The sequence below is a fragment of the Anguilla rostrata genome, chromosome 1 (assembly GCF_018555375.3).
Source record: "Anguilla rostrata isolate EN2019 chromosome 1, ASM1855537v3, whole genome shotgun sequence".
In the NCBI taxonomy this organism is placed as follows: domain Eukaryota; kingdom Metazoa; phylum Chordata; class Actinopteri; order Anguilliformes; family Anguillidae; genus Anguilla; species Anguilla rostrata.
The window spans coordinates 13,197,722-13,225,690 of NC_057933.1; the positions used below are offsets into that span (position 1 = coordinate 13,197,722).

Sequence of the window (27,969 nt, forward strand, 5' to 3'; positions counted from 1 at the left end):
AGCAACAGAAACATAGCCTTTTTTAACCAAGCGTACAGTACGGAAATGGAAACCTAATAAATCACAGTGCAATAGCTAATCAAAGTTTACACAAATACTCTGCACTCTGAATCAAATACAGTCAGCTGACAGAACATCACACAAGGTGGTTTTATCCACAGAAATGGTCCACATACTAAGGTGGTATGGAACTATTTTTGGTCAGTATGAAGGTCTCATTTCGCCTGGAGTAAAGCAATGAGCAAAATGAAGAGCAACAAACAATAAAATGCTGTATCCTCCATCAGATATCAAAACCAGTGTGTGTGCCAATCTTCACACAGACCATAAGAACAATAACATTAATGCTATTGATTTAATTCTGCCAGGGCAAGTCTAAAATGGTCAATATAGTCATTTGTTTTCCCTCCCCTCTTGATGGCTTTTTACTCAGTGTGCTTCGCCCAGTACAACACAGTATATTCTGCACTGAACTACTATAAAATAACAAGGGAAAAAGAATAAATTATCACATTTATAGGCTTTTATATCAATGGTTGCCATTGAATGTTCTCTACCATGTATCAGGCCTTCATGTGCAAGACTGGTCAAGTCTGAGTCGTTCAGGTTTTTTTTAAAAAAAGAAACTGAAAAACAATATGTCTTTATAACAAATGATGTTTCTCCATGGCTACTGAGTGAATTTATGCTGTACATTCCTCCTTTAATGCAATTTTATCTAATGCCATAAAACCTCCGGAAATACACTTATACAATTTCAAACTGTTTAACTCAACATTCCACAACAAAACACCAATACACTTCTGGGAGCGCTATTACTCGCCTAAGCTGGCTGCATAAAAATGCAATGCTGTAATGCTTTTAAATTCAATAAGATTAGTCAGTTATACAAATGAAATACATCACAGAGCATTGTGAAAGGTGCAGCTCACAGCCGTAGAAAATTAACTCTGTGACTGACGTACGCACACATAACGCACGGGGCAATTGTCCTTCACCTGCTGTTTACCCATGGAATCTGCATGAGACAATATGACACTTTGGGAACGAATAAAAAATGTAACAAAGAATACAAAGATCAGCAATTGACTGATCTTTGAAAGAGAAGTGATAGCAGATTCTGACTGGCGACTCACTGCTTCGCAGCTCTCTGCGGCTCAATCTGAGAAAAGCTGTAGGTTACAGTGACCTTTCTTAACCGTCTTGCACATTATGTTCTCTAACAAGAGGGCCATGCAAAGCGTCATTTATCCTGTCAATAGGCAGGAAAAGGAAGCCCTAATGACCTTCTTTCTAAAAAACCCTCAAGAACATTTAATGAAGAGTGCCTGTCACCTCAGACAATTTTCCCAGTGTTCCGGGGTGGGGTAGAGCGAGGTCTTTGGATAATTGAAAAATGTGTTAAAATCCTTTTGTTGATAGTTCTCACCCTTGCTCCGCTGGGATTTCTGGTTAGGCAATGAGCTATGCCATGAACTTGCCATCCTCTCAAAAGTGGTATTATATACCTGCAATGAATCCCAAGGGACCATCATCATTAATATAATCAATTAGAGTCTTTGTTAATAAAGGACCTTGATACGAAACCGGAGCTACGACGCTGCTGGTGCGAAGCGGACAATTGTTTTTTATTCTCTCGGCGAGTGTGAATAAAGAGCGAGGAAACGGCTGATGCATTTGGCCAAGCCGCTCGTCTGCCGAAAGAAAAATCAATCACCGTAATGGTCGATGCCTTCACACCGATTCAACGGCAGAAGGGAATGTGCCTTTAATGTGATATGCAAACAATAAAACCAGACGCAATTCTTTTCCAATAAAAGAGGGCACTTTTCATGCCACAGACCGGGCTCACGGCGGAGACAAACCTCGCCATCCGTCAAGCCCTTTGTTTTTTTTTCCCCCCCCGCTACAAGTAGTGGGCCAACAGCCCCAGAAAGGAGCGCTCTGCAACAACAGGGAGGTCATATTCATAGCTGTCTGGAATTGAGCTGCACTTTATATAATGACACACAGCACTGGAGTGAGTATAAAGCAGTGTTATTACAGTGCACCCCGCGGTTACAATATCAGGCTCATTGGTGGACGACGTCTGCTCCCAGTGTCCCTGTCACATTCCTCACTTCCCTGTAAGTGTGATATAATGGATCTTGCACCGTTCTGGGAGTTCCTCGGCCTACAGGTACTGTAGTACTGTGTGTCGGGAAACCCTTGTCGATACATTGTTCTTCATCTTAGTCCTCCTCCTCGCAACCGTGACCAACATGGGATCTGGTGCAGTAGTCTGCAGTTGATCGAACGTTTCAGGTCAATCAATTCAATATGGATGAAATCCAGCTGGTGGGTTTACAATGAAAAATGCAACAGAAGGCTTCTGGCAACCGTTATCCAAACACATGTTTCATTGTCTGGGATTTGGCTCCTCAAAAAACCTCAACATGCTATTAAGACAGAGATAAGCGAAAGGCTGGAGATTGATTAATCGTGCTTTAATTTGCTCACTCTAATATAAAATGCAATGTTAATTGGTGACAACAATGGATTGTGACTGTACATAGAACATCGATGCATCAAAATAATCTTCTGAGAAATAGGTTTTTCAAAGAGAGGCACAATCTGCTTCATTACAATATGAGAAGCATCTTACATACTAACACATTTAAGAATTAGAGAATTTTCAGGTGGTGTATGTGCTTTAGCTGTACAAACATAAATTAAATTATTTACAGGTCAGGAATGTTTTTTCAGAAGTAACTCAAACTAAAGGAAGAAAGTATTTGCTTCAGTTGAAGGGGGTAACAGATTTGTTTTTCTATGTCCAATATACCCTGAGATGTGGAGGACCATTGCTAACCTTTGTGTGAACTTCCCTTGTTATGACAGGGCATTTCTACCTTGATGTAAAAAATGCTCTGATTGATGGACAGGAGTACAGACAGCATTACTTCCACTGTCCTGATTCATATACATGTTTACATGCCCACCCAGCCTTCTACTGTGTGAATCTAGGCTACACCCAGTGTCAAATACACTTTCTCTTCGTGTTCATAAAGACATTTTATTTTTGAATAAATCTATAGAGATGTAGGTACTCACGATCCATTAGGCCTTGTCAGGGGATGTGAAGAGGCAGTGAGTGTGTATTTCAATGCCAGTCTGGTCTCTGGTGAAGTAAAGAATACAATTACTGTAGAAATCATCCAGGTCTGAATGTTACTTTGGGTTATGCAGTGTAGTGTACATGGTTCTTCATAAGTGCACTTTCACAGCTGTGAAATACTTTAAAGATCAACAGGAAGATTTAACTGTGTTCCTATAGTTTTCTGTTTGCCTTAGGAACATTGAGGGTCTTCAGAGAATGTAACAATGTTTTCCACAGTACTTTCATTGCAACTGCAAACAGCTGAGTTGGGACAGAAACAGGTGTTACCTCTTCAAACTCAATCTGCACAGATGCAAAATTCAGACTCAAAGGGTCACAATCTGCATATTGTTCAGACTGTATTACGATACAAGCCACTGTACACATTGTACTCTCATAACAATTCTACAATAATTATGGGCTAGCAAGAATAAAAATCACCAGCTTTATTTTTAAACATAGGGGTAGAGCAGCAAAAAATAAATGTAGTAATTAAATTATACATTTCAACAAGGTGGATTTACATTGATTGATCAATCAATCAATCAATCAACCAATCAATCAGTATGAACCTCAGTATAGCACCAAGAACAATCAACTTCTCAAAAAGTGCTTCATGTGGGGATATTCCAGAGGGAAACATTTAAGCAATTTAAGCAAGCAGGAATCACTGGAAAATTATGATCAGGCAACTTCATGGGAAATTCATTTTAAAATATGTGGATGAATGAGATACCAAAACAAATACACACTGAGCTTAAACACATATACCAAAAACAAGTTTAAGCCTGTTGTATTTAAATTACAAAAAAGTAGGGGAGAAAAGTCAGGCCAATCTCTAATCACTGTGCAGTGTGTGCAGAGGCTTAGAGTCAATGCTGGCATTCAAGATTTACTCAGCATCCAAATTAAATAACTATGCTGATGCACTGCATCATCATGCTACATAATCTGTGAAATCTGGACACCGAGCAGCTGAAATTTGTAATGAGTTTCCATAGACACATCTGGCTCTGGGTAGTCATATTTAATTAATATTACTGACACTAATGAAGCGAAAAACTGACGCCAACGATGGCAATATGTTTTGGTCAACAGTGTATCCAACGTGGAATATTCATTTATTCATGTACATCCACCATCCATAACTAAACTTTTTGGTAATTATTTTGAAAATAGTTTTGACACGGCCGTGTTTTATATGCGATTAACTACGCTGACGGCACTGGGGTTGCATGTTGTTGCTTGACACAGTGAACATTTAGCTAATATTTATTGATTAATTAAGCGCAAGACTGCATTCCTCATACTTAATTAGACTTACTTGCTAATTCGTTTGCAAATAAATAAATAAATAAATAAATAAAACGTGGGCTCTGGTATGTGCATGAAATAAAAATAAAACATTTGGAAAACTGTGTAGCGCATATACCTGTTTGTGCCATTCACATTAATAAAGATTACATTTTGGTTGCTCACATATATGAAACGAATGTATCCCGACCAACTTCATTTGCATTCAAAGTTAAACAGAAGCATATAATTTAAGAAATACACATCATCGTTATACTAATTCGACAACTCATGCATACAAACTCGGATTCTACCCCCGGTCATTGGATTAAACTGTGCAGTCCTGCGCGCCTGTGGTTAACCGAAGTGAGCCAGGAAGGGTAACCATAGGCTACATAAAACAGCTGTTCATATTTTTCGTTCTCGTGCTGAATGATTTCATACGTTTAATCATTAAAAATGTTAAAACGAAAAATCTAAATACCGGGTGTCACGATCGAGTTTTAATCTGTAGCAGGCCTAATTTAATTTGATATGATGATTAGGCTACTGCGGTTGGCTTTCCTTGCATATGCCAATGCCAGCGTAATTGCACGTTTTATTTATTTATTTATTTTTCATTTATTATTTTATTACCAACGTTAAATTAGGCTAAAGTAGCTGGGTATATTTGTTTTGAGTCCTGTATTAGTCTTTAAAATAAGTCCAATGAATGAATAGGTTTAGACTAAATTAAACTGTAAACTTCAACAACTCACATTGTTTAACTCCATATCGTGCAGCCGACCAAACTCGTGTGATATAATTAGACAGAAATTTTCAGAAAAGTTACAGGGAGCCGAGGACCACTGAGATTTGGGGTATAAAAAATGGTTCATCGCCACTAGTGAATCTGTCTCTATAGCAACCAAACTCGAGTTCCCTCCCTCCCTGTCTTTAAAAGACACAACCAAAACAAACGGAGCACAAAGAATGTTGTTTGTACTGTAAGAAAACAACACTTTATAGGCATACTGTCCTCACAAATCCTCAAATATACATATATACGTACTAGTCTGTAGGTGTCGTTTCAAGAATGCAACAAAACACAAAGGAACGAAACAAGCTTAATGAAGGAACTGCAGCTGAGCAGCATAGCTACACTGTATTTTCCAACAGTGCCCGTGGAGACTGGAAGACGAAGGCTCAGATATGTAAGGTTTTTCTGTTGCGGTTGTTGTTTGTATACTTTATTTACTCATTTTTATTTTATTTTCATTTATTTATTTAATTATTGGTTGTCTGGTTTCCTGCGGTTGGCTGGGATCCTGGATATTTTCAATATTTACTCAGGCACAATTGAACGTCTTGTAACCTCTAATCTGCCCTATTTTTAATATTATTAAAATTCTACATTCAGTGCAACAGCATGCGACTTTGGCCGGCCAGTTATGTTCATCATTTTAAGTAATCAGCCTTGACCTTCTGCATCCTAAAAAAGATTTCAAATAAATAAAACATGGCCTGTTTTCATTCTCCAGCAGCAACCTGTATTTACAATGTGCATGCTTTATTCGTCACACCCATTATGATTTGTGTGTTGGTATAATCACTGAACATTTTCATTCACCACCAGTTCAGCCAAGAATTTTACACGACAGCTGCTTTCCAGGTCTCGCGAGTTTCTGTTTTGTTCGTGTCCGCAGTATGGCTGCTGCACCAGCTCCTTTTAAAGTGGGCCCAAAAGCATGGCCAGTGTGACAGAGGGATCCAACTGGAGCCCTTTCTGAGGAGAGGAAGGATTACAGACATAATGCTCCACCTTACATGCTCTGTGCAGCCAGGCCTCTCCCTGGGGTCTGCTTGAGCCCTCACGAAAGCATTGATCTCTCCTTATTGATCGGTTTTATGTACCACTTTTTCTTTCCCCTCTCTCTTCAATCACACTGTTTACTTTGCAGTGCCCTCTCCCACATACCGCTGCATGTGAAAACTGCAGATATGTTTAACCCGGGTGGAAAACACTGTGATTATTATTACATCCAGGTGCCAATATTTGAACTGTCTGGAGTAATCATCGCCCCTCAAGAAATTGCCTGTTGGACTGTTTGACAAGAAGTTAAATTATCGGTCAGCAATGTCAGGCAGTTCATTTGATTGCTGGTTATACCTGGCTCCACACAGTCTGGGGGCCAGCAGAAGAGTGTTTTGTGTTTGGCTGCTAAGATCTGCAGCTGTATTAGTGAAATCAATGCTTCCCCTGATTCATGTAAAACAGCTGTGCTCAGCAAGGTTAGGTTAAGCTTCATCAGGTATAGCAGCGTCACCGAGGCATGCTGGTTAACAGTGCTGAATCAGACTTACGGGATCAATGCATTGCTGGGGTGCATGTTCCTGTGCGCACTTCTATAGACTTACACTGCTGTCCAGCAGATAACTGACATTGATGATTTACTTGTCGCCAGTCATTTCACACTCAGCCTCCCTATAGTGTACATGGCTCCCTCTAATGGTTCATAGCAGTCCATATTAAATTTAGCGGAATGATCCATCCTGTCATCAGTCTTTGTGGTCACAAGACACCAATATGAGACAAAAAAATGCCCTGTTGGTGGCTGCTATAGGAAATTGAATCCTGTCTCCTCAACCAGTGTGCTCATACTTAGGTCTTTCCGGCTCTGCGGCAGGAGAGCCTTAGAATGCTACCTTCTTCCCCAAAAGACACTCAAATGTCAGTAATTCACCATTTTCCCCTCCTTCCGAGCTGCCACTTTGTCACTGTCAGTACAGGGGAAGCGTAAGTTCCATCTTCCTCCGTTGCTCGGGTATGAGCCATCGCGTCCTCTCCGGCAGTCCACGTGTCCCCCTGTCAGGGGCAAGAGGCCACCATCACACAGCCTGAGCGGGTCCACATGATGGGGCATCTGCATGACGTTCCGCACGGAACCGCACTGGCAGTAATGTATGGGATCTGTAGTGCCGGCCTAAGAACATGGTTAAGTGTCTAGAGCTGGCCACATTACATATCATTATGGTAAATGGTGGCTGTCCAAAGGCTTTGTCTATTTTTGGAGGCGTTCCACTCTTTTATCACAACCAAGTCCAAAACGGTGCTCTGACTGTATGCCAACAGGTGGTTCCGCATTTGGAAACACATGAAATCATTTGCTGTAATTTCTGTGAAACACTAAAGAAGCAGGGCTTTATATTTAGCACTGGAGCAGGTACATTTATGAGTGACAATTACCTAAATTATAATCATTCTCAGAAATAGACACTGTAATCATCATGTGATACAGAAACATAGACTTGAGCGTGACCCAGAGACAAAAACGAAATTAAATTTAGCATGAGTGGACGGTAGTGTCTTGGTAGGCTGTCAGGCTCTATTTGCAAATGTATTTCTGTGTGTAGTCAGAATGGAATAGCTGAAAAAACTAAAAAAAAAAAAATTTGTTTACCAGGATTTGTCAATAAGACATATATTAATATACTCCCCACACCCCCCTGGGTGCTCTTGTGCTCTAAGTCAAATATAACTGATTAGCATAGAGGCATTGCCAGTTTCAAGGAAAATGAATTTGTGTAATATTTTTGAATAATGCTGAGTGAGTTTTGAATGATGATACTGAGCGTAATAGTTCTGAGGCAATAGATTCCTAAAATGAAGCGAAGGATCATATATATACACTACATGGCCAAAAGTATGTGGAGACCTTACATCCAACATCTCATCTAAAATTATGGGCATTAATATGGAGTTAGTTCACCCTATGATGCTGTAACAGCCTCCACTCGTCTGGGAATGCTTTCCACTAGGTTTTGGAACATGGCTGAGGGGATTTGCTTCCATTCAGCCACAAGAGCATTGGTGAGGCTGGGCACTGATTGGGTAATTAGGCTCGGCTTGCAGTTGGCTTTCCATTGATCCCAAAGGTGTAGGGTGGCGTTAAGGTCAGGGCTCAGACCGGTAAAGTTCTTCCACTCCGGGACATTGTCATGCTGAAACATCAAGGGCCTTCCTCAAACTGTAGGAGAAGCGCAGAATTGTCTAGAATGTGATTGTATGACGTAATGTAGCATTGTGATTGGCCTTCACTGGAACTAAAGAGCCTAGCCAATACCATGAAAACAGCCCCAGATCAAACGGTGTCCTAATACTTCAGTCATATAGTGTGTATATATAATAGATATACAGTATATACAGTATATACTATATATATATATATATATATATACAGTGCCATGAAAAAGTATTTGCCCCTTAACTCATGCACTCATACCTAGGGCAATTTAGACTCTCCAATTAACCTAACCTGCATGTCTTTGAGCTGTGGGAGGAAACCAGACTGCCCGAAGGGAAACCCATGCAGGCACAGGGAGAGCATGCAAACTCCTCGCAGAAAGACCATATCACCTATGTGAAAAGGTATGTGAATTGCCCCCTTAAACTTGCACCACCTCTAGAACTAATAAGCGCGACCCAATGCTTCCTATAATTTGATATCAATCTTTCACATCACTGTGGAGGAATTTTAGCCAGCTCTTCTTTGTAGAACTGCTTTAATTCAGACAAACTGGTAGGTTTTTGAGCATGAACTGCTCGTTTCAAGTCCTGCCACAGCATGGAGCATGGACCAACAGCATTGTTGGGTTCAAGTTAGGACTTTAACTAGACCACTCCAAAACTTTAATTTTGTTTCTTTTCAACCATTCACTTGTTTTTCTGTCTTGCTGCATTACCCAATTACGCTTCAGTTTCAGCTCATGCATGACCGATCATTCCCCTTAAGAATTTTTTGGTACACAGCAGCATTGAAGATTCCTTCAATAGTGGCAAGTCATCCAGGTCTCAAGGCAGGAAAGCATCCCCACACCACCACACTACCGCCATCATGCTTGACTGTTGGTCTGATGATCTTACTGTGAAATGCTGTATCTGCTTTTTTGACTCATCTGTCCATAGAAAAATGTCCCATAAGGCTTGGGGATCATCCAGGTGCTTTTTAAAAAATCATGAACACTGACCTTAGCTGCGGCAAGAGAGGAAATTAGGAAGGGAGCAGATATATATATCTAAACCATAGCACATAGCATCATCAGTAAATGAGTATAATTGTATCAGATGACCCCCCTGAAATAATCGGACGGATTGCTCTGCTGCCTCATTGTGTTCTCCTGAGAGTGGATTTAATTAAAACATATCTTCAAAGGCCCATTCTTGTCTTCTCATGACTCAATCAAGCAAATGCTGGAGGTACATACTGGTTCACGGGCTCCGAGTTAACTCACCTTTTAATGCTGTAGAAACATAATCAGGCTGATAAGGGCCTCTTCAACAGTTGCTGGCCCTATTTACCAAGGCTAATTGAGCCAAACTCCCTGTTATATGGATTTCAACAGGTCATAGTCTGTTTGCGATCATAATTAGTGTTCACTGAGTGAGCCCTCAGCTGCTGAAAGATCACAAAGACAACACAGACAAAGGAAATAGGGCAATACAGCACAACACTGACCCAGCATTAACAGACTGGTATTGAACTATAGTGACTGGAACAGTAAGAAGGAGACAAGTCTTCTTTGTCAGGTGTACCTCACTTAAAATGGCTGTCCTTTTGTATACTGTATTCAAGTCCATACAAATCCATAAGTGGAATTCTTTTTTAAATGGCATTCATCATTTAATTTTCAATAGTTCAAAAATTATCAAATGTTCCCTCGTGTGGAAAATGTACTGTCCAATCTAAGTCTCAAAAAAAAACATTTCACAAAAGCTTTCCGAGTCCTATGACCATATTTTGGCTCGGTAGATTTTGTCTGGAATTTACATTATTTTCTTTTAGAGTGAGAAAATTTTTTCATAGTATTGGTAATCATTCTAGTTCTAGTGGGAAGTCTACTGTATCACAATGAATGCCCACTCAATTACCTGAGCCATCAGTTTACCGAGAGAAAATGTACTGTAAGTTTACTACATTAACAAAAACAAAATCTGAGTGAAAAAAGCTGCAAACTGCTGTCTGGAACTGCACTATACATTTGCATAACAACTGTTTGAATAAGATTATAAACTAACAGTATAAATCCTTGTGATTTTCTTTACATTGCCAAACTGTTACAGTCACATTTTGTAATGCTGCAAGTTGGCTTTTTCAGTCAGCAGACGTCTGTACAAATCACACACAATTCCTCTGCCATCCCCTCCATTATGTTAGGGCTCTTGTGTGGCTAAACTGGGCTTAAGGGTAAGAGAATGAGAAAAGTATCCATAAATCACGTTTAATAGGCTCCCTTTTGGAAAATCAATATGCTCATACTGCCTCAGAACTTGCATTCACAGTTTACATTTATCAGTGACTACTGGACTCTGAGTAAGGTTTGTTCAGGGGAATATTTTCAGAAACTGCAGTTGATACCACTGATACAGTAATAGAAATGCCCACAAAAAATGGCCTGGCTTTTATTTTTAAAAGCATCACTGCTGGTCAACAGACCTGATGATATTAAGATTAAATAAATAAAATAAAGTCTAATGGCTATCTTTCGATATATTTGGTACACACATGCACACACACACACACACACAGACGCACACACACACACACACACACAGCTGATCGGTGTGTCTCTGATTTCTTAGTGCTGGGGGGTAAAATGTGCAGTTTCTCCTTCATTGTTTCCACGGGACCTGTGACCTCATCAGTGAGATGGATTGTGAGCCTGAGTGGAACTCTTGACTCTCCTCTCATCCAATCATGTTCTTGCCCCTCCCCTTGAGCGGAGCCCTGTCAAACACCTCATTACCCCCACCAACCACCCCCCATTCAGATGCAGTTCTGAAATTCAGCCAAGATCATTCTCAAGGATATCGCAAGGAGCTGGATTCAAATCGTTGACCGTCTGCTGTCAGACGCTGAAAAAAAAAAGGAGAGATGCGTTTCCAAAAGTGCAAAACTTTGTGGACACCTTTCACGGCCTTTCGATGTTTTGAGGGTTAGGACAAGTCCAAGAACAGTGGCTCTCGAGCGCTACTTAGGTATAAAGAATACAGCCCGTTTTTTTTTCCCAGACAGAGGACTCTGTAGCGACACTTTGTATCTGCAAGCAGGTAGAGCAGAGAGCAAGGTCCCTCATTTGTATCTGTCAAACCTGATTAATGATATTTCATCCACTCTGCATTCTTCCCCCCCCCTCCCCTTTCAGGCTCATTTCCATTCAGAAGCAGCCGGCTCCGCGGCGCGCAGCGCGGCGCGGCCTCCCGTGACACAGACGACTCCATTTAGGTTCCTGGGGAAGGGCACGGGTGAAGAATGCGCTCGCGCTAAAATCGGTCTCCCCCCTCGCGCGGGCGCGGGTTTGCAGAGGAGTCGCCGCGGCACACAGATCGGGTCCCTGGCAAAGTGGGCCAGCTGCTGATTCATCCCCCCCGCTCCCCCCCTCCCCCCGGTCCCCGAAGGCACCGCCAGGAAGAGACCCAATTAAAAAGCGCACGCCTGTCGTAATCGGCGCACACACACACACACACGCCTCACGTGGCCAGAACACACACTCCTTTTTTACGAGGTCCTTCCGCACACCTGAAAGGCATGTTCTCTTATTCAGGAGCCATCGCAGGCCCTCGGCTGGGAGAGAAGGGGGGGGGGGGGTTCGGCTGTGGTCGGTCCTTCAGCCACTGGAAGGTAAAAAATGAGGGAGAGGCAATGGAGTACGCAGTGCACAATGGCACCATGTTTTCTCCGTAACAGCCTGGCTTACACAAGGGGTGCACTGTCTTCTGCTGAATTGAGATTCACTTAATCTAGTTTCAGAAAGAGAGAGAGAGAGAGAGAGGTAAAGATTAAAATAGCTCATCCCTTTTTTCTTTGTGGAGAAGCCATTTCTAAAAAAAAGTGAGCTCGTGTGTAGATTAAATGTTTATTTCCTTCAAGTCCATTTCCTTGTTTGCTGTCTTTTCAGTGCTCTGATGGATTTGTAGGGAGAATGTGTGTGCTCCACTATGCAACTCAATATGAAGACTCAAGCCTGATGACAAAAACAGATTCATCTTTATTCAGACGGAAGTACAGTAAATCTCTCAACACACAAACAAGTATTTACAATTCCATAATCATACGTAACAAGAGGAACCTTGGAAATCCCCTGGAAATATACGTTTGGGTTTTTTTTTTTAATATACAGCAGCGGAGAAGCTTGTGTAAAACAGAATTCAAAAAAGAATCTTATTATGACTGTTAATATTCAATTTTAATGCAACCCGCCCATTTCTCAGATGGAAGAGTACTTAGTGAGGGGGCTAAAAGACGTACAGCTCTAAAGATGCAGTTTAATAGCTTGGAAGTGACAAACACCGTGCACAAAAAAGCATCCTGTACACACTGGCAGACTAGTGCAGCATAAAAGGCCGAGCACATCAAAAGGATAAAGAGGGAGTAGCGTCTTCTGAGTGTGTACATTCAGCCAAGTCAAATGAGCCTTTTCAACACAGCGTGACGAACAACTGCACGATAGTGATATTTTGGGCTTCCCCGCATGAACACAAAGCGAGACTACGACAAGCAGAAACATTCCACGACTTTTGAATTTCACCGTTACTGTTGCCTATGCAGCGAAATGGCTTTGGCCAATCCTGGTCTTGCTGAGCTCTATAGCGGGTTTTCCTCGCTTGCTCTAAATTACTAACTGTCTGAGAGCTGGGAATAGTACTTAAATTGGTTCAATGAAAACGATAATTAGCTGAATTGGGTATGTAAGTGCTTTGGTGAGACAGTAACATGCAGACACTGCAGTCATCCCCGGCCCAGGACTAGGCACCCCCGCTGCTGTATAATGACCATAGTTTCCGACCTTAAATGAATAACATTTTCTCGGCGAGTCCTACAATTACTCAGCAGCTAGAGGTTGTCTCGCCCGTAGCTGATGGCGTGCTCAAAGTCCTTGAAGCTGACATGGCCGTCCGAGTCTCGGTCCACCTCCCTGCAGGGGAAATGACACAGTTACCAGCCTTAAAAAAGAACGCAATTAAACATGCTCCCCAGGGCCGGGCTCCTCAGAGAAAACCCTCACCTTTCCAGCTGAGGTAAACAGCGCCGTCTTTCCATTTTTAAGCTCTTTTTTTGGACGGTGAGCGGTGTTTTGCTAGCCCACGCTGTGGACCCGCACCAGCCCGGAATGTTCTTCACTTCGATTCTTCGAATGTCTGTCATCTGCCCTCACTGCTAAGCGCTGCCTAGCCGGCTTTGTTAAGGAAGCCCTTTAATTCCTTCCTATTCCATTTCCTGTCATTCCTCGGAATTAAATGCTGAAACCAGACTGCCAGGAAACCGTACTCTTTTAGCAAGCCCAGGAAAAATATGGACATTGATCTGCTAAAAATAACATTTGCAAGCCCTTAATTACAATAAAAATAACAATACATGTGGATGTACTTCATAATTACAGTATAGTAAGATAAACACAGATAAGGTGAAAACAGATTAAAACATACTGCCTAATATTCCTTGCTTTGGATTTTTCAACTAGTGCTCAGCACTAGTCAGCAGTGTGTTCACCATGTAAAGATTAGCACATATTGAGACTCCTCCTCCATGAGCTTGGCATCTGCAGGGCTGTATTCAGACAAGCAGATCCCAAAACTTCATTTATGTAACATAAACTAGCAACTGATGAGTAATTTACATTAAACATAAAATTTTTATTGAACTGAGCATCAAACATCAGTATAATCATTGGCCATATAACTATTGACTATTTTATATAGTTTTGCAGTTAAAATACCCTAGTGCTGGCATTAATGCAAAAAAAAAAAGTGAATAGTTTATATTCATATGTAGCGTTTCAGTTTTGTTCTTACTAAAATAACCAACACTCTTGAGCTACCACTGTATCCCAGTTTAGCTACCTAGCCATTTTATCATTTTCCCTGATGTATGTTGCTATTCTTACCACAAAGCAAAACTGTAAAACTGCCGATATGGGACATAGCGTTAGACTGCTATAAAACAGATTACAAATAAGCTGCTCCCTCACTGAAAAAGTTGCTTCTCAACACATTGTTTTCGTCCCTCAACTGGCTGCACACTGTAGCTGGCTGGCCCCCGTAAGGCTTTCTTTTGCTGACATATTTAGGAACAGGGAGCACAAGACATGTAAATTTTCTTTAGTGTCTGACTTTTTGATTTACATTTTTGTGCTCTTACCCTGTCTTGAAACCATGAGATACTGTACCTGTGCTGACTCTCTACTTCAGAAGCAAAATGCTTTTTTTCAAAAGCAGAACATGTTCGGCATTTAACCAATGTGAAACAAACAACATCTTTTACTCCGTCTTCAGCAGCAAAGTGATAGACAATGCGGCGATATAGAATTTCAATGCCGTATCTTTTAAGTGCTCTAAAAGCAGAACTCCCCCTGAGATGTCGTGGACCGGTAAGAAGTACTAATGCTTTCTGATGGAACAGACTGTGAGAGAGCTACACAGAAACACAGAATCCAGAGGTCTTTAAGCCAGCACAAATTAAATGGTGCATTATCACTGCAAATAAACATTTAAATCCTTACCCAGTTTCCTGAACTTATTTTTCCCAGAAAACAAGAATGAAATAAATCAGGAAATCCCTGGACCCCAGGGCCTGGTTCTAATCCCTGCTAGCCACGTGCACATCAAATCCATATATTTACTGCCATACCAAACACACACACACACACAGATGGGCAGGGTGCAATGTGAGGGATTATAGAGGGCAAAATTTTTAGTTTGTTGGCTGCTGAACCACAGTTAATGTTTGAAAGATACCATAAACAGCATAGTGCCGATAAGTTCTTAGCTGTGTATGGTATTTATTTATTTCATCCGTTAGGCACCCAGTTTTGGAAAGGGAATGAAATTCTGAAATTCAACAGACAGACATGATGATGATGCCAAGCGACACATGTTAAGGGACTATTGGTTATGCGGCCTGAGAGAAAGTATGACCATCCAGTCTAAACAGCCTCCTCAAACAGGCTACTTCACCCGATTTGCACTTTGGTAGGACAAGTCGCTGTGGCCACCCACTTTGCGCAACCTTTGACCTTTGCAGCCCCGCAATCAGCCTATCAAACGCTTCGCTCCTCTTGCTAACTGCAGGTCCTGCATCCCGTCTGTCACACAAACTCCACGCACAATCGCCAGGAAGCTACAACGCCCATTTCTTCCCATTTCTTCACGCGCAACACACTTGATCACATCAGAAGGATGAGTCACTCCAGACTCTGCAGTCGGATAAAGATGGTGCGTGAGCAAACTGAATAGTCGGCGGAGGGGAGGTAGAAACGACGGCGCAGCGGACCGGCTTCCTTCAGCACCGTTTCCAACGCGGAGACGAGACAGACTCGGGCGTTCGATTGAACCGGAATTTCTTATTTTCCCCTCCCTGACTCGCCCTGCCGAGGGACTCCCACAGTCAGAACTGTACCATGCAAATCTCTAAGCACCGGTGAGCAGCACTTCGGTAGCAATTTGCACACGGGGGATTTATTATCCGCATTTGGTTAGCTAAAGAGGGAGAAAATGTGCTGGGATAAGAAAATCATTTCTCAGAAAAAGAAAAACCAACAAAAAAAAAAAAAATGTAAAAGATAAAAAGGCAAATGAGCAGCGAGGAAAGCAGCAGAATGGGCCGCTGTTTGGTCCTGTTTGTTTCTCTCCCTGGATGTGATTTCTCTATTATGCGGCGCGCAGACTGATCAACTGCAAACGCAGCAGATGTGAGGGAAATTTGGTAGCAACAGGGAGGAGAATTAAAACAACATTAAGCATCCAGCAACTGGAAAATCGCGCGTCCGCGTTCCGTGCCGATGCTCCCCATTCAAATAAATGTGCACCGCGGATCTAATTACATTCTAATGCGGGCCTCCCAAGGCAAGGGGAAGGGGGCCGCTGGGACGCCCCCCGTCGCCTCCCTCCACTGCCCCCCATTTCTCTGCGGTGCAGCTGCCAGCTCTTATGGATGGACCTCCTCGTCTGCCTTCACCGGAGCATCTATTATATCTTCTTTTCTGGCACGTCTTTACCCAGGGAGGGAGAGAGAGGTTCTGTCTCTGTCACATTAGATAGCAGGAGAGGAGAGAGAGAGAGAGAGAGCGGCTCCCATTCTCGACGCCCATGCTGCTTCTGACAATTAACAAATAATGAAGCAGAAAACGCCTCCCCGCCGCTTCAAAAAATGGCACGGGCGATGATATGGACATAATCAACAACTCGCTCCTGAAAACGCGATTGGCGGGAACATAATCGCGCACGTGAACGGGAGAGCGCGGTGACGGCGGGCCAATTAAATGGTAATGCTGACTGCTTTCCATATCGCGGTCTCTGACTGACTGATACAATATTAACTCTGAGACTAGGCATCCTGCAGACTGGCAGCTCGCTCCCATATGGGAGCCAGGAGAAGGAGGAGGAGGAGGAGAAGAAGGAGAGAGGGAGAAAGGAGCGAGACGGCTAAATTGACTCAGCGTGCGCCGGCTGCGCAGACTCCTCCCCGAGTCGGGGTGGGGAGGGGAGGGGCTCATTTGTGAAGCTCCTCACGCTCTTTCGACAGCCCGGGGACCCACCTGCCGACAGGTGAGGCGTCTCAGAGCGCTGGGCCTGACGCAGGGCTCAAACTTTTTTAATGGCTACACGACAGAGGCTCTTAATTTCCAACGCGGCCGTCTCCCCGCGGCCGACCCAGCCGCGGCTCACCTGCGCACGGATGTCTCCCGGCAGAGCCGCCATCGCCTTCGCAATAAATCTTCGGTGGCGTGCTCGACGCGCGGCCTCTCGGCGGCTAGCCCGCGCCGCGGCGTAAAGTGCCAGCTGCGTAGCGGAGGAGCGTTTGTTTGGCCTTTGCGGCGACGGCTCCCCTTCCGAAACGCGGGGGGGGGCTGGGGGGGCGGCGTCTCCGTGCGGGTCGCGGTGGAGCGCTTATTAGCCTTCGGTGAGGGATGAGGAATTTCTCGGAAGCTAAACGGCGATGAAGGCTCATCGAGGCATGCGGATCTTCTAATTACCGCATTGTCATAGCTAGAATACCGTCGTAATCAGAATAATGGCGCGTGGCTGGAGGATGTTGTTCTCATTACTGTGCTGCGTGGCAGCTGTATCTGTGAAAAAGCTCGGCTAATCAACTCAGCAGTGAATCAGCCAGCCCCGTCCCCCTCTCCCCTCACAAACGTGTTTGTTTGTTTTGCGTCTCTTCGCACCCAAAAGAACAAGAGGAGCAAAATGAAGTCAGTGCAAATAGAGGCATAAATACATAAATCACACATGGATTTGTGGCATCGGCGGGTAATTACAAGACAACAGAAGTGATTCCCGGTTCAGTCACGCAGCGCCGGACAGATGCGGCAGAAATAGATACGGGAAACACGGGAGGTTCGGTCAGCGTGACTCATCCGTTGTCCACAGTCGTGCACCCTACAGAGGTCGGGAGGGGTTGTCCCATGGGCAGTCTGGGGCGACATCATCATCCCCACACCAGAGGCTCAGATGAATTTTTCTAAATTCTCCTTGCCACTCTTATTTCTAAAGCGCAAGGAGCAGCAAGCTAAGACTCGAGGTGCTACTTCATCAACGTCAAGCAGTGCGCTCCAACCGTGCTCCAGAACTGACTAAGCACAAAGCACCGGATAGACCTATCCTGAGAGGAAATGCCAGGCTTCCTCATTGGCTGCAAGGGGAACTACAGTACTGGCAGAAATTATGATAACACTGCGCTTAAAGAAGTTTAGCACTCCAAAAACTTTTATCTGTGCCATTTCTTCTGTTTATTCTGTATCAACATCCTAAGGGATAGCCAACATGGTTTTCGTAAGGGAAGGTCATGCCTGACAAACCTTTTGGGATTCTTTGAGGAAGCAACCATGTGTTTTGATTGTAGCAGGGCTTATGATATTATATATGTAGATTTCCAAAAAGCATTTGATAAGGTACCACATGAGAGACTCATAATCAAAATGAAGACAGTAGGAATTACAGGAGTTATTTCAGGTTGTGCTCGGAACTAGCTACAGGGTAGAACACAAAGAGTAGTAGGAGGGATCTTATCTGAACAGGGTATTGTGGGAAATGGAGTCCCACAAGGATTGGTGCAGGGACCACTGTTCTTCCTCATTTACATAAACACCTTCACAGGAACACTGAAAGTACATTAGTTTAATTTGCAGATGATACAAAATTGAGAGATTTGGAATCTACTTAAGTTATCCAAGAAGATTTCAACAGAATCCCAAAGTGGGAGAAACCTGGCAAAAGAAAATCAATATCGCGAAATGTACAAGTTCTACATGTGAATAATAAAAACATAAGGCAGGACTACTTTATGGGAGGAACAAAATTGGAATGTGCTGAATTTGAAAAAATTTGGGAGTAATTGTTGATCAAAGCCCTTCAGGTTTTAGGCACTGGGCTGGAGCTGTAAAAAAAAAAAGGCCCACTGGATGCTGGGATATATAGCTAAAAGTACTGAGTATAAATCCAAGCAAGTTATACATTACCTTTGTCAGACCACACTTCTTCAGTGTGTGTGTAGTTCTGTGGACCGTACTACAAGAAAGAAGTACAGGCTCTGGAAGAGGTTCAAAGAAGAGCAACTAAATTGGTTCCTGGTATGAAAGTTAAGAGGAAAGACTTAAGATGTATAATCTCCTCAAGCTTAGTAAAGGGAGACTCAGGGGCGATTTGATTGAGGCTTTTGAATTCATGAAAGGGACTAAACAAAGTGAACTACAAGAGATTATTCAGGGTGAGTTCTGTCAGTAGAACAAGGGAACTAAATGGATATTAGCTGAAGGTAAACTCTGCACATTAGAAAGTATTTTTTCACACAGAGAATATTCACTGTGTGGGATAGCTTGCCAGGTCATGTAGTAGAGGCAGAAACTTTGGGGTTTTTCCAAGACCAGGCTTGATACGGTGCTGGATACTATCAAGTTTGTAGGCACTAGGTACCTTTTAATGGTGGAAAAATGTGGGCTGAATGGCCTGTTCTAATCAGTTCAAGGTGATTATAAAATTTCCAGCAGTAAGATACATTAGACTACTCAATGATATAGGTATGAACTAATACATATAGGAAGGAGTAATGATTATTACTTGTATAACAGAAATTATAATTTGATATCATGATAATTTCTTCATTTTTGTTTTATGTTGCTATTATATTTACTACATATTACATTTACAATGCCAAAAAGAGAAATCGTTGCAAAAATATAGCATTAATCGTCAAAATGTGTTTATAAATGCAGTGTTTTCATAATCTGTGCCAGTATTGTACCGCACATCCTTTGGAACGAGCTCTCATTATTTTCACTTTGCAGCACCAGGCATGTGATGTGTTTTTAATTTGTACTCTGTCGCATGATCCGCGTGTTAACGGCTCTGCTTTGCGCTCAGGACACGCGTGTCTTGACATGGGAGCGCGCAGGGAAGTTCTCGTCCTAACGAGAGCGCTAACACTCACCGCTAGCGGGGTGACAAAATAAATCCGGCGATATTACGCGGAACATGTACTACAAGCCCGCACTGCCTTAATTGAAAGTCCCCATGTTATTTGCACGGGGCTCGACTATTTGCACATTTAATTCCCTGATCCCCCCGAAAGGGAGCGGCAAGGCCCTAAATCCTGGAACGCGAGGAGCCGTCGGCAGAGCCGCGTCTGCCGGTCGATGGAAGCCCGCCTCGCTGTGGGAAAGATGTTACGGCTGCAGCTCTTTTTATATTAAGTGTAAATCACTTCCATTAAAAGCATTGCGCCTCGCTGCCATGGCAACTGGGAAAGCATCAATAGAAGTCACCAAATGTGCAGCGATATTCAATCCAGCGCGGCCCCAGACATGATACTGATGCTGCTGTCACAGCCTGCTGGGTTTTTTTCAGCTCCGTCGATACCTCCGCACCCTCTGGACACAGCACAGCGCACAAGAGAGATGGGTTTGGCCACACACTGCAGGACACGGGTACATACAGGCGACAAATAATCCCAATGCATACATAATCCAAAAGCTGCTTACCCCATGAATAAATCACACTCATCTGTTGTTTTCTTAAGATGATAACACAGCTTCACGCAGAAAAGAGGGGAGAGGGCACGAGGAGATATGTTCACAGGCACGGAGCCGGGTGTGGTCCATGCATCTGGGACCCCAGTGCGTGCACCCACGTACAATGTACACATACACAAGCGCAGAAGGCTGGCATGCATACCTGCACACGCATGCAGTGTACACACAGGCATGCAGACACATGCATCCGTGCACACGTGTGCAGAAACAAACACACACACACACACATAAACACACTCACTCGCACACTTGCGCACAAATACCCAGGCACAGTATGGGCAGTGCAGTGCCAAGAGGGACAGTCTGTTGTTAAACATCCTGCAGAACTGTACTGAAAACTAAGCCGTTTCCCCCAATAGTTCCGCACATCTCCATGCACACAGAACATGCCAAACAATACAAATACTCTGCCAAGCATACCGACTGACAAAATGCAACATAAATAGAGAACTGCACACACACCGGCGCTCGCACGCACGCACGCACGCACGCACGCACACACACGCACAAAAAAGGCAAATAGATTCATACATTTGCCACACAGAAGCAAAGCGCTCTCTCAAAGAGTTGGTCCACCAGCATGGCACACATTATGAGACCAGCAACACAATGTCAATGTTCCAGCCACTAAGGTGCTGGCTTTAATAAATTTAAAGATTGTTCACCACGAAAAAAAATAGTCAACCGCATTGTATGTGCATCTTGCGACTCCTTCAATTTCGTTAATAGCGAGTTACAGTGGCTCCACTGCCTGCGTGCCTCCAAGCTACTGAAGCAAATATTCCTTAAAGAGTATTAAAAGAGACATCCGCAAGACATCCTCAAGAAAACATTTGGCCAACTGGAAGATAAAGCAATTTGTTCCATGGGCATGCAGGTGGTAAATAGATTTCGTTACTTGGGGGAAAGAATCCGGCTGGTGGACCTCTTCAGCGCATGTTGCTGTAACTGGGTATGCATGCTTGTTTGTTTCCAGGCTACGTAATCTGTATAAATGTTTACCTTACGCTTCGTTTGGGGGGGGGGAGGACAAAAAAACAAACTCTGGCTACAACTCGTTTTAGTCACAGTTAACTCGATTCATTTAAATACAGTTCTTATCCCCAAAACTCAGCTCCGGCTCCCACGTCGTCTGAAGAGCCCATTCGGCATAGCTGTCATTTCCCAGCGTCTCTATAATAACTCCCAGGCTGTACCCACTGCTGTGCTAAAGCTAGGGCTACACAAAGCGTCACTACAGTATGTTCAATCATCATTTACTTGAGGAGAAAGCCGCCCTGTATTTGTACTGCGTTATAATTCATACAACTTTAAAAGAGACTCGGCTGAAAGGCCCAAGTCTATTCCTGACAATCAGCCCGATCCATCATTAAATTTGTTCAGTGTATAATCAGCCGCCATAATGAGGGCCACTCAGAAAGGTCTGGAGTCTATTCACACCCATTCATTTCTCTGCCATCTATTGACACTTCTCCGCTATTCAAACACTTAACCACTTTATATTTCCCCGCGCATTTAGGGCTAGCGGCACCAACCCCCTGTAATAGAAAGAAGGCGGAGGCGACAATATTTCCCCTATCAAGAGAAATAACAAATTGGTTAACAGCTCGATTGGACTAAAACATGCAATAAAGTAAGAACAGGGCAACCTTATGATACCGGAACTGCCGTTTCTCTGGGTTCTGTATCTACGGACGTCTGAGACGGCGAGGTAGAGCGGTGATTGGGGGGAGGATAACCCCGCGGTGAAGCTAGCCTCCCTCAAATTTCCCGCCGCGCACGCTCTCTGGCGAAGTAGCCGCCGCCCGTTAGCGCCCCCCCCCCCCGTTTCTGCCCACGCCAGCCTCCCCGTTGGGCGCCACCCGTGGCAACCCGCAGGCTGGCACGGCCGCTAACCGCAGCATCATCTCAAAAAGTACATCAAGTGTAAATTTTCATCAGCTGGAGGAGGGGGGGGGGGATTATATGGGTTGAAGTAAAAAAAGAGAGAGAGAGAGAGAGAGAGAGAGAGAGAAGAAGAGACCGCGATTTGGGCGCAGTTTCACACTCTCCCGGCGCTGGTGGAACGGTGGCTGCATTAAACCCCAAGCTGTCACACCAATTGAGCGGGGAGAGGAGAAATTAGGTTTCGCGCAAGGGGGTCCTGCTGGGGATGAAATGACCCGCCAATTGAAGATGCGAGGATGACAGCTTTTCCAACAAGGTGCCTTCTCCGCTGATTAGGCAGAGAGCCGTCCGCGGCGCCGCCCGGGCCCCCCGGCCGAGGGGAGGCCGGCGGGGGTCCCACGCCGCTTCGCTTAGCGACGGGCGAATCCATCACGCTCGCCCGGGGGGGGGGGGGAGCCGGAATATGAAACCGAAAATAAAGAGGGGGGGGGGAAATGAGCGCGGGAAGAAGAGCGCTGAAAAACCAGACGGCGGGCACGTAATCCCCGGCCGCTCGCGTGCACTGTGGGTACCCACAATCCTCTGGGGATCCTCCGGGTAACTTCTTTTTTCTTTTTGGATCAAATGCTAACAGCCTCAGAAAAAGCGATAGCTGTCTCTTCCAGCCATTGATGTGTTTCGGTTCTCTCTGTGGGTAGGGGCAGCGTTCCTCCCGTCCTCGCTCTCAAGCGAAGCGACGTTTCTTTCGTCGTGCGCTGGAAGACGAAAATCCCTTCATCTCCGAGGGAGGCCTTCCGAGATCGGTCACGTGCGTTTGTCAGGATCGGTTGAAATTCGCCAAGCTGTTGGGAATTCGTGTTTTTAATGCGATTTCGCTCTGAAGTGGAGACGCTTCCTCAGATCAGCGCAGTAACGACACACTCCCGTTACCGCTGAGGGGAGAACGCCACTCCGCATCGCTCGGGGTTCGACTCGCTGCTTCTCCTCGGTCTGTGAGTAGGAACAGTGCGTCAAAAAAGAAGCCTCTATTCAGCCTGAGCACACGCTTGCGCTTATATCGCTTATATCGCTCTCCTGAAAGGGCTCGAGGGTTAAGGAAGCACGCAGCGCAGGTCTGGCCGCCGTCGAGCCCGGCGTACCTGCGAGCGGCAGGCTGACGCGGCCCAGAGATCGGTTAGCGGTCCGTGTGTGATACGGAATGCGCTCCCATTTCTTCCTCTTCACTCAGACATTTCTCGCCATTTCTTTCTTCCTTTTCTTCCCTTTCTTCCCCGTGTCCTCGTCTCGAAAAAGTCAACGCGCGCTGGAGAGGAAACCGAAACGCGAAGCGTGGCGGTAAATGTCAGGGACGACGCGGGGCGCTGGAAAACGGCGACGCGTGCGGAGGCTCCTCCAAACCCGCGCGGCTCGGCGGGCGCATCGCCGCCTGCAGATAAGGGACGCACTCTAACGCGCGGGGATCTCTACACAAAAACGAGCCGGAGCCCAGGGCGTCGAGGGCGTCCCGGTACAGCCCTCCGCGCGGCGAGGAGGGGTCCGATCACGGAGGTTCAGTCAGGAGCCGTTATTGCTAATGTTCACCGATTCAGCTGTACCACCCGTTTATCAGGGCTCCCTGGAGCAGGAGGTCACGTCAGGAGCACGGACCCTCTCACCTGCTGATGCATACCCTCTACAGAGTCTCCTCACTCCACTGCTCACCATCCTGCCCCCTGGAATCACATGCAACCTGATTCAGAGAGGAGAACAGCTATATCCCACAGGCAGACAGATTAGGCTACTTACTTTCTTCAGAAAAAAAAAAGAAAAAAATAAGTAGCAGCATGAGTATCATTTCTGAGGGTCCTTTTTTGCATTTTTGAGAACTAAAGAATAGATAAATGCTCTCAACAGTTTGAAGCACACGACATAAGGGGTGATTGATGATAATCATGGGAAATTAGGCTGGTTGCTGGGCAATAGTCTGTGCGTGCGTGTGAATAAATTCCCTTTTGTTGTTTATTTGTTATTTGTTTACTCTTTGGGCTCCTTCAATGAACAGTGGAAGCTTTTAATCATAAATCACCAGAGATGAAACTAAAGAGGGATTTGGATTCTCATTAAAATAATTCGCGGTTGATCTTTTCTGAGGTTTCCCGTCAAAGTTTTGGGGAAAGCTGTCAGAAACGGGCCTGGAACATCTGCTCCGTGATCATCAGTGACTCCAGATGACTGCGTTCCTTTCTGTTTTATTTTCGGTGACATACAGCAGGACCTTCACTGCAATGATGGCATCAATTCAAGTGATCTCAGTCCTTCAAACAGAACCACACACACGCAAACACGCACACACACACACGCGCGCGCAAACGCACACGCACACGCACACCCTCTGTCCAGTGAAATGTGCGTGTGTGCAATACCCTCAGTCCTTCACAGAGAATCACACACACGCACACACACACGCGCAGACGCACACACACACCCTCTGTCCAGTGAAATGTGCGTGTGTGCAATACCCTCAGTCCTTCACAGAGAACCACACACGCACACACACACGCGCGTGTGCAGACGCACACACACAGTGAAATGTGCGCGTGTGCGATACCCTCAGTCCTGAGAAAGAGCATCCTGAGACAGAAGGAGGCTTGGATCGGAGCGGTGCTGGCAGACGGCTTCTGAAGACTCGCGGCGGATGGATGGTGACACCCGTGCAGCCTGCCTGGCCGCAAGCTTGGAGCTGGGGCCCGTGTACTAGACTGCAGGGCGGGAAACCACTGGTCTGTTATGGGAACCGCACAGAGAACACACAGGGTTGCCAGATTGTGGGCGTCTGTGCAGCTTAAAGCTCGACTGTGAAGCAGTGGGGGCGGGTGTAACAAGGAAAAAAAAATGTAACCGTGGAGACAGAAGAAATTCATTACAAACTAGTGGCCAAACTTCAATCATTTCTTCAGACAGGACGTTCATACTGTCCAGTCAGTACCACAAAGCGCTACTGTACATATAATTAGATAACCAAGCAATCCAGTGGTCCAAAGCAGCGCATCTGGCCACCCTAGGAACACAGTCCAGCCGCACAGCCATCGCACTTGGGGGGGGAACGAGCCCTGGGGATCAGGCCTGGTACAAAGCGGTCAGAACGCTACAGGGTGTGCTGCTGCATGTCATTGAGCGAAGCAAACCAGCGCACTGCAGGGCAGGACGGCCTCTGACACTGGGCTTAAGGCATCCGTGCACGCCAAAGACAGAAAAGTGCGTGCAGCGGCAACAGCGACCGCCACAAACGCGTCTCTAAAGAGGACAGGAGCACACGGCGAAGGCGACGGAGTCTGACCCATTCCACACCGCCCCTCCGCTGCCTGTGCTCAGCCAGAGCACTCTGCTTAAAAGTATTTACATTCTGAGCACAAACAGATATTTGGATTTGAGTTGGGAGGGCAAACAGTCTCTGGTTGAGACAAACGCAGCTGATTGAGCTCAGTCTCATTTCATCACTGGTTTTATATATCAAATACAGCCGAGGGGGCGGGGGGGGGTCACCAGGCGCTCGTAATGTTAGCTCTCCGCGTCTCACTGAGCACCAGCAGCCAACACTCAGGCTTATTCATTAAAATGCTCGTTGGGCCGATTCACATTCCTAAAACATCAGGGCGCCTTCCAGGCAGGGGGCCGGCTGCTCGGAACAGCCCATCCCATTTCTGCGGGCTGCCCCGCTAGCCGCTGGAAATCAAACCGGCCTACTGTAGGTGCAGATACTCCAGCGCAGATCTGGTGCCGTTTCAAAAGCTTTCATAAGCGCCAGGGCCCGTTTCAAAATCCCGCTTTTCAAAACGAAAATGGAGTTTCGGCTTTAAAGCAAGGAGTTTCCACTGGTGGTGCTTAAAGGCAGCTGAAAAATTCCAACTCGCTACATCTAGCATGTACTGTAGGTTTCTGCAGCTCCAAACACAGAATCACTAAGCCTTTAAAAGTACTTGTTAGCTCCAAAACATGAGAGGTTCAGGGTAACCAAGACAGATTCATGGCATCAGGCATTTGTTTATACCATCAGAGGGTGGCATCCAGGGTATCAAATAAATAGCAAGAGAAAGTGCTGTCCTGAACTTATTGGATATGAGCATGGGATAACAACACAAAACCTAAAGTAAAGAGACACAGACAGGATTGCCGGGTGGTTTGTCTCGTTAAAGCGCTTGCTCTCAGCGTAGCAACGTGCCCCGTGCTCTGATATCAAACCTTAACCGAGCTCTTGTTGAGCGCGCCTAGCAACGCCACAGGACAGATTTTAATTGGTCTGAGCATCAGCCAGGGAGGGAGGGATTTTATCAGCAGGGACGTCCCCATATCCCAGTCCAGACTGACAGCGCACTTCAGAGAAGATACATGCCATCTGGGCCTTTTCTGTATTTAAAAAAATGTTTCGGGGACAGGAGTCATTGGTCAGGCCTACTAATATGATTGGCTGGGAGGAAAAGGAAAAAATAGAAGATACAAATAGTTTTGTTTTCTTTAAAGACACACAATGTAACTGCACGCGTATCCAGCCTGTGCCACATCACCTCGAAGAGCTCAGTGAAATGAAACGCTGCGTACTGTATTCTATTTGCCTTTATTTGATGGAGGCAACCTACACTACACAAATAACTTGCATTACTCAGGTCAGTCTACAAGTGTGCATGAGGAGCACACTTATGCTCATGCAGACCACAGCTGCCTGGCCTTGCCTTAAAATAACTACAACACCCACGCTGCTCTGCGAATGACCTTCTTCCCCCACTACTGAGGTTTCACAAGTTATACTTATGTCTGTTGTGACTTCCTACAGTCTGGCACAAACCAACTCTTCAAATGAGGTTCAGAATGCTTCTATTCTTTTCTTCTATTCACCAATGCAAATACACTATATGACCAAAGGTATCTGGAGAGCCACTCCTTAGTCTGGGGCTGTTTTTCATGGTGTGGGCTAGGCCGCTTAATTCCAGTGAAGGCACATCTTAATGCTACTGCATGCAATTACATTCTAGACAATTCTGTACTTCCCAAACAGTCTGGGAAAGGCCCTTCCCTGTTTCAGCATGACGATGCCCCTGGGCACACAGTTTTGACAACAAAGGTGTGGAAAAGCTTCACAGGCCAGCACAGAGTCCTGACCTCAGCCCCATCCAACACCTTTGGGGTCAGTTGGAAAGCCAACTGTGAGCCAGGCCTAATGGCCCAATCAGTGCCTGGCCTCACTAATGCTCTTCTGGCTGAATGTAAGCAAATCCCTGCAGCAATGCTCCAACAACTAGTATAAAGCCTTCCCAGAAGAGCTGAGGTTGTTATAGTAGCAAAGGGTGGACCAACTCCATACTAATGGCCATAAATTTGGATGTCAGGTGTCCACATACTTCTGGCTATGTAGTGTATCTGCAGTAGGGGAAACAAGTGTGTGTGTGTGTGTGGTTTAGTAGTGAGTGCATGGCATTTTCCTCTCTATTGATTCACAAGAGTTCAAACCTCCCAGTACTGGTGGCCATTATTATTCCTGCTTTGCTTAAACAATGGGAACAATATTACACTGATAGCCTCCTTATCAGACGGGATTGATTTTGTTATCTTATCAA

At 45.0% G+C, this 27,969-nt stretch overlaps 2 protein-coding genes across 4 annotated transcripts in view; both read right to left on the reverse strand.

Annotated features, from left to right (window-relative positions):
- Positions 1 to 3,322, reverse strand: part of foxn3 (forkhead box N3) — a 79,171-nt gene extending 75,849 nt beyond the window's left edge. The window contains exon 1 of the mRNA XM_064323025.1: positions 3,094 to 3,322. The gene's annotated coding sequence lies outside the window, so the exon portion shown is untranslated. The remainder of the gene's footprint in view (positions 1 to 3,093) is intronic.
- A 9,112-nt stretch (positions 3,323 to 12,434) lies between these two features.
- Positions 12,435 to 27,969, reverse strand: part of efcab11 (EF-hand calcium binding domain 11) — a 43,638-nt gene continuing 28,103 nt past the window's right edge. For all 3 annotated transcript variants that reach the window (XM_064323090.1, XM_064323085.1, XM_064323077.1), the window contains one exon: positions 12,435 to 13,384. In XM_064323090.1, the coding sequence (XP_064179160.1) occupies positions 13,303 to 13,384 (82 nt within the window). In that variant the 3' untranslated portion in view covers positions 12,435 to 13,302. The remainder of the gene's footprint in view (positions 13,385 to 27,969) is intronic.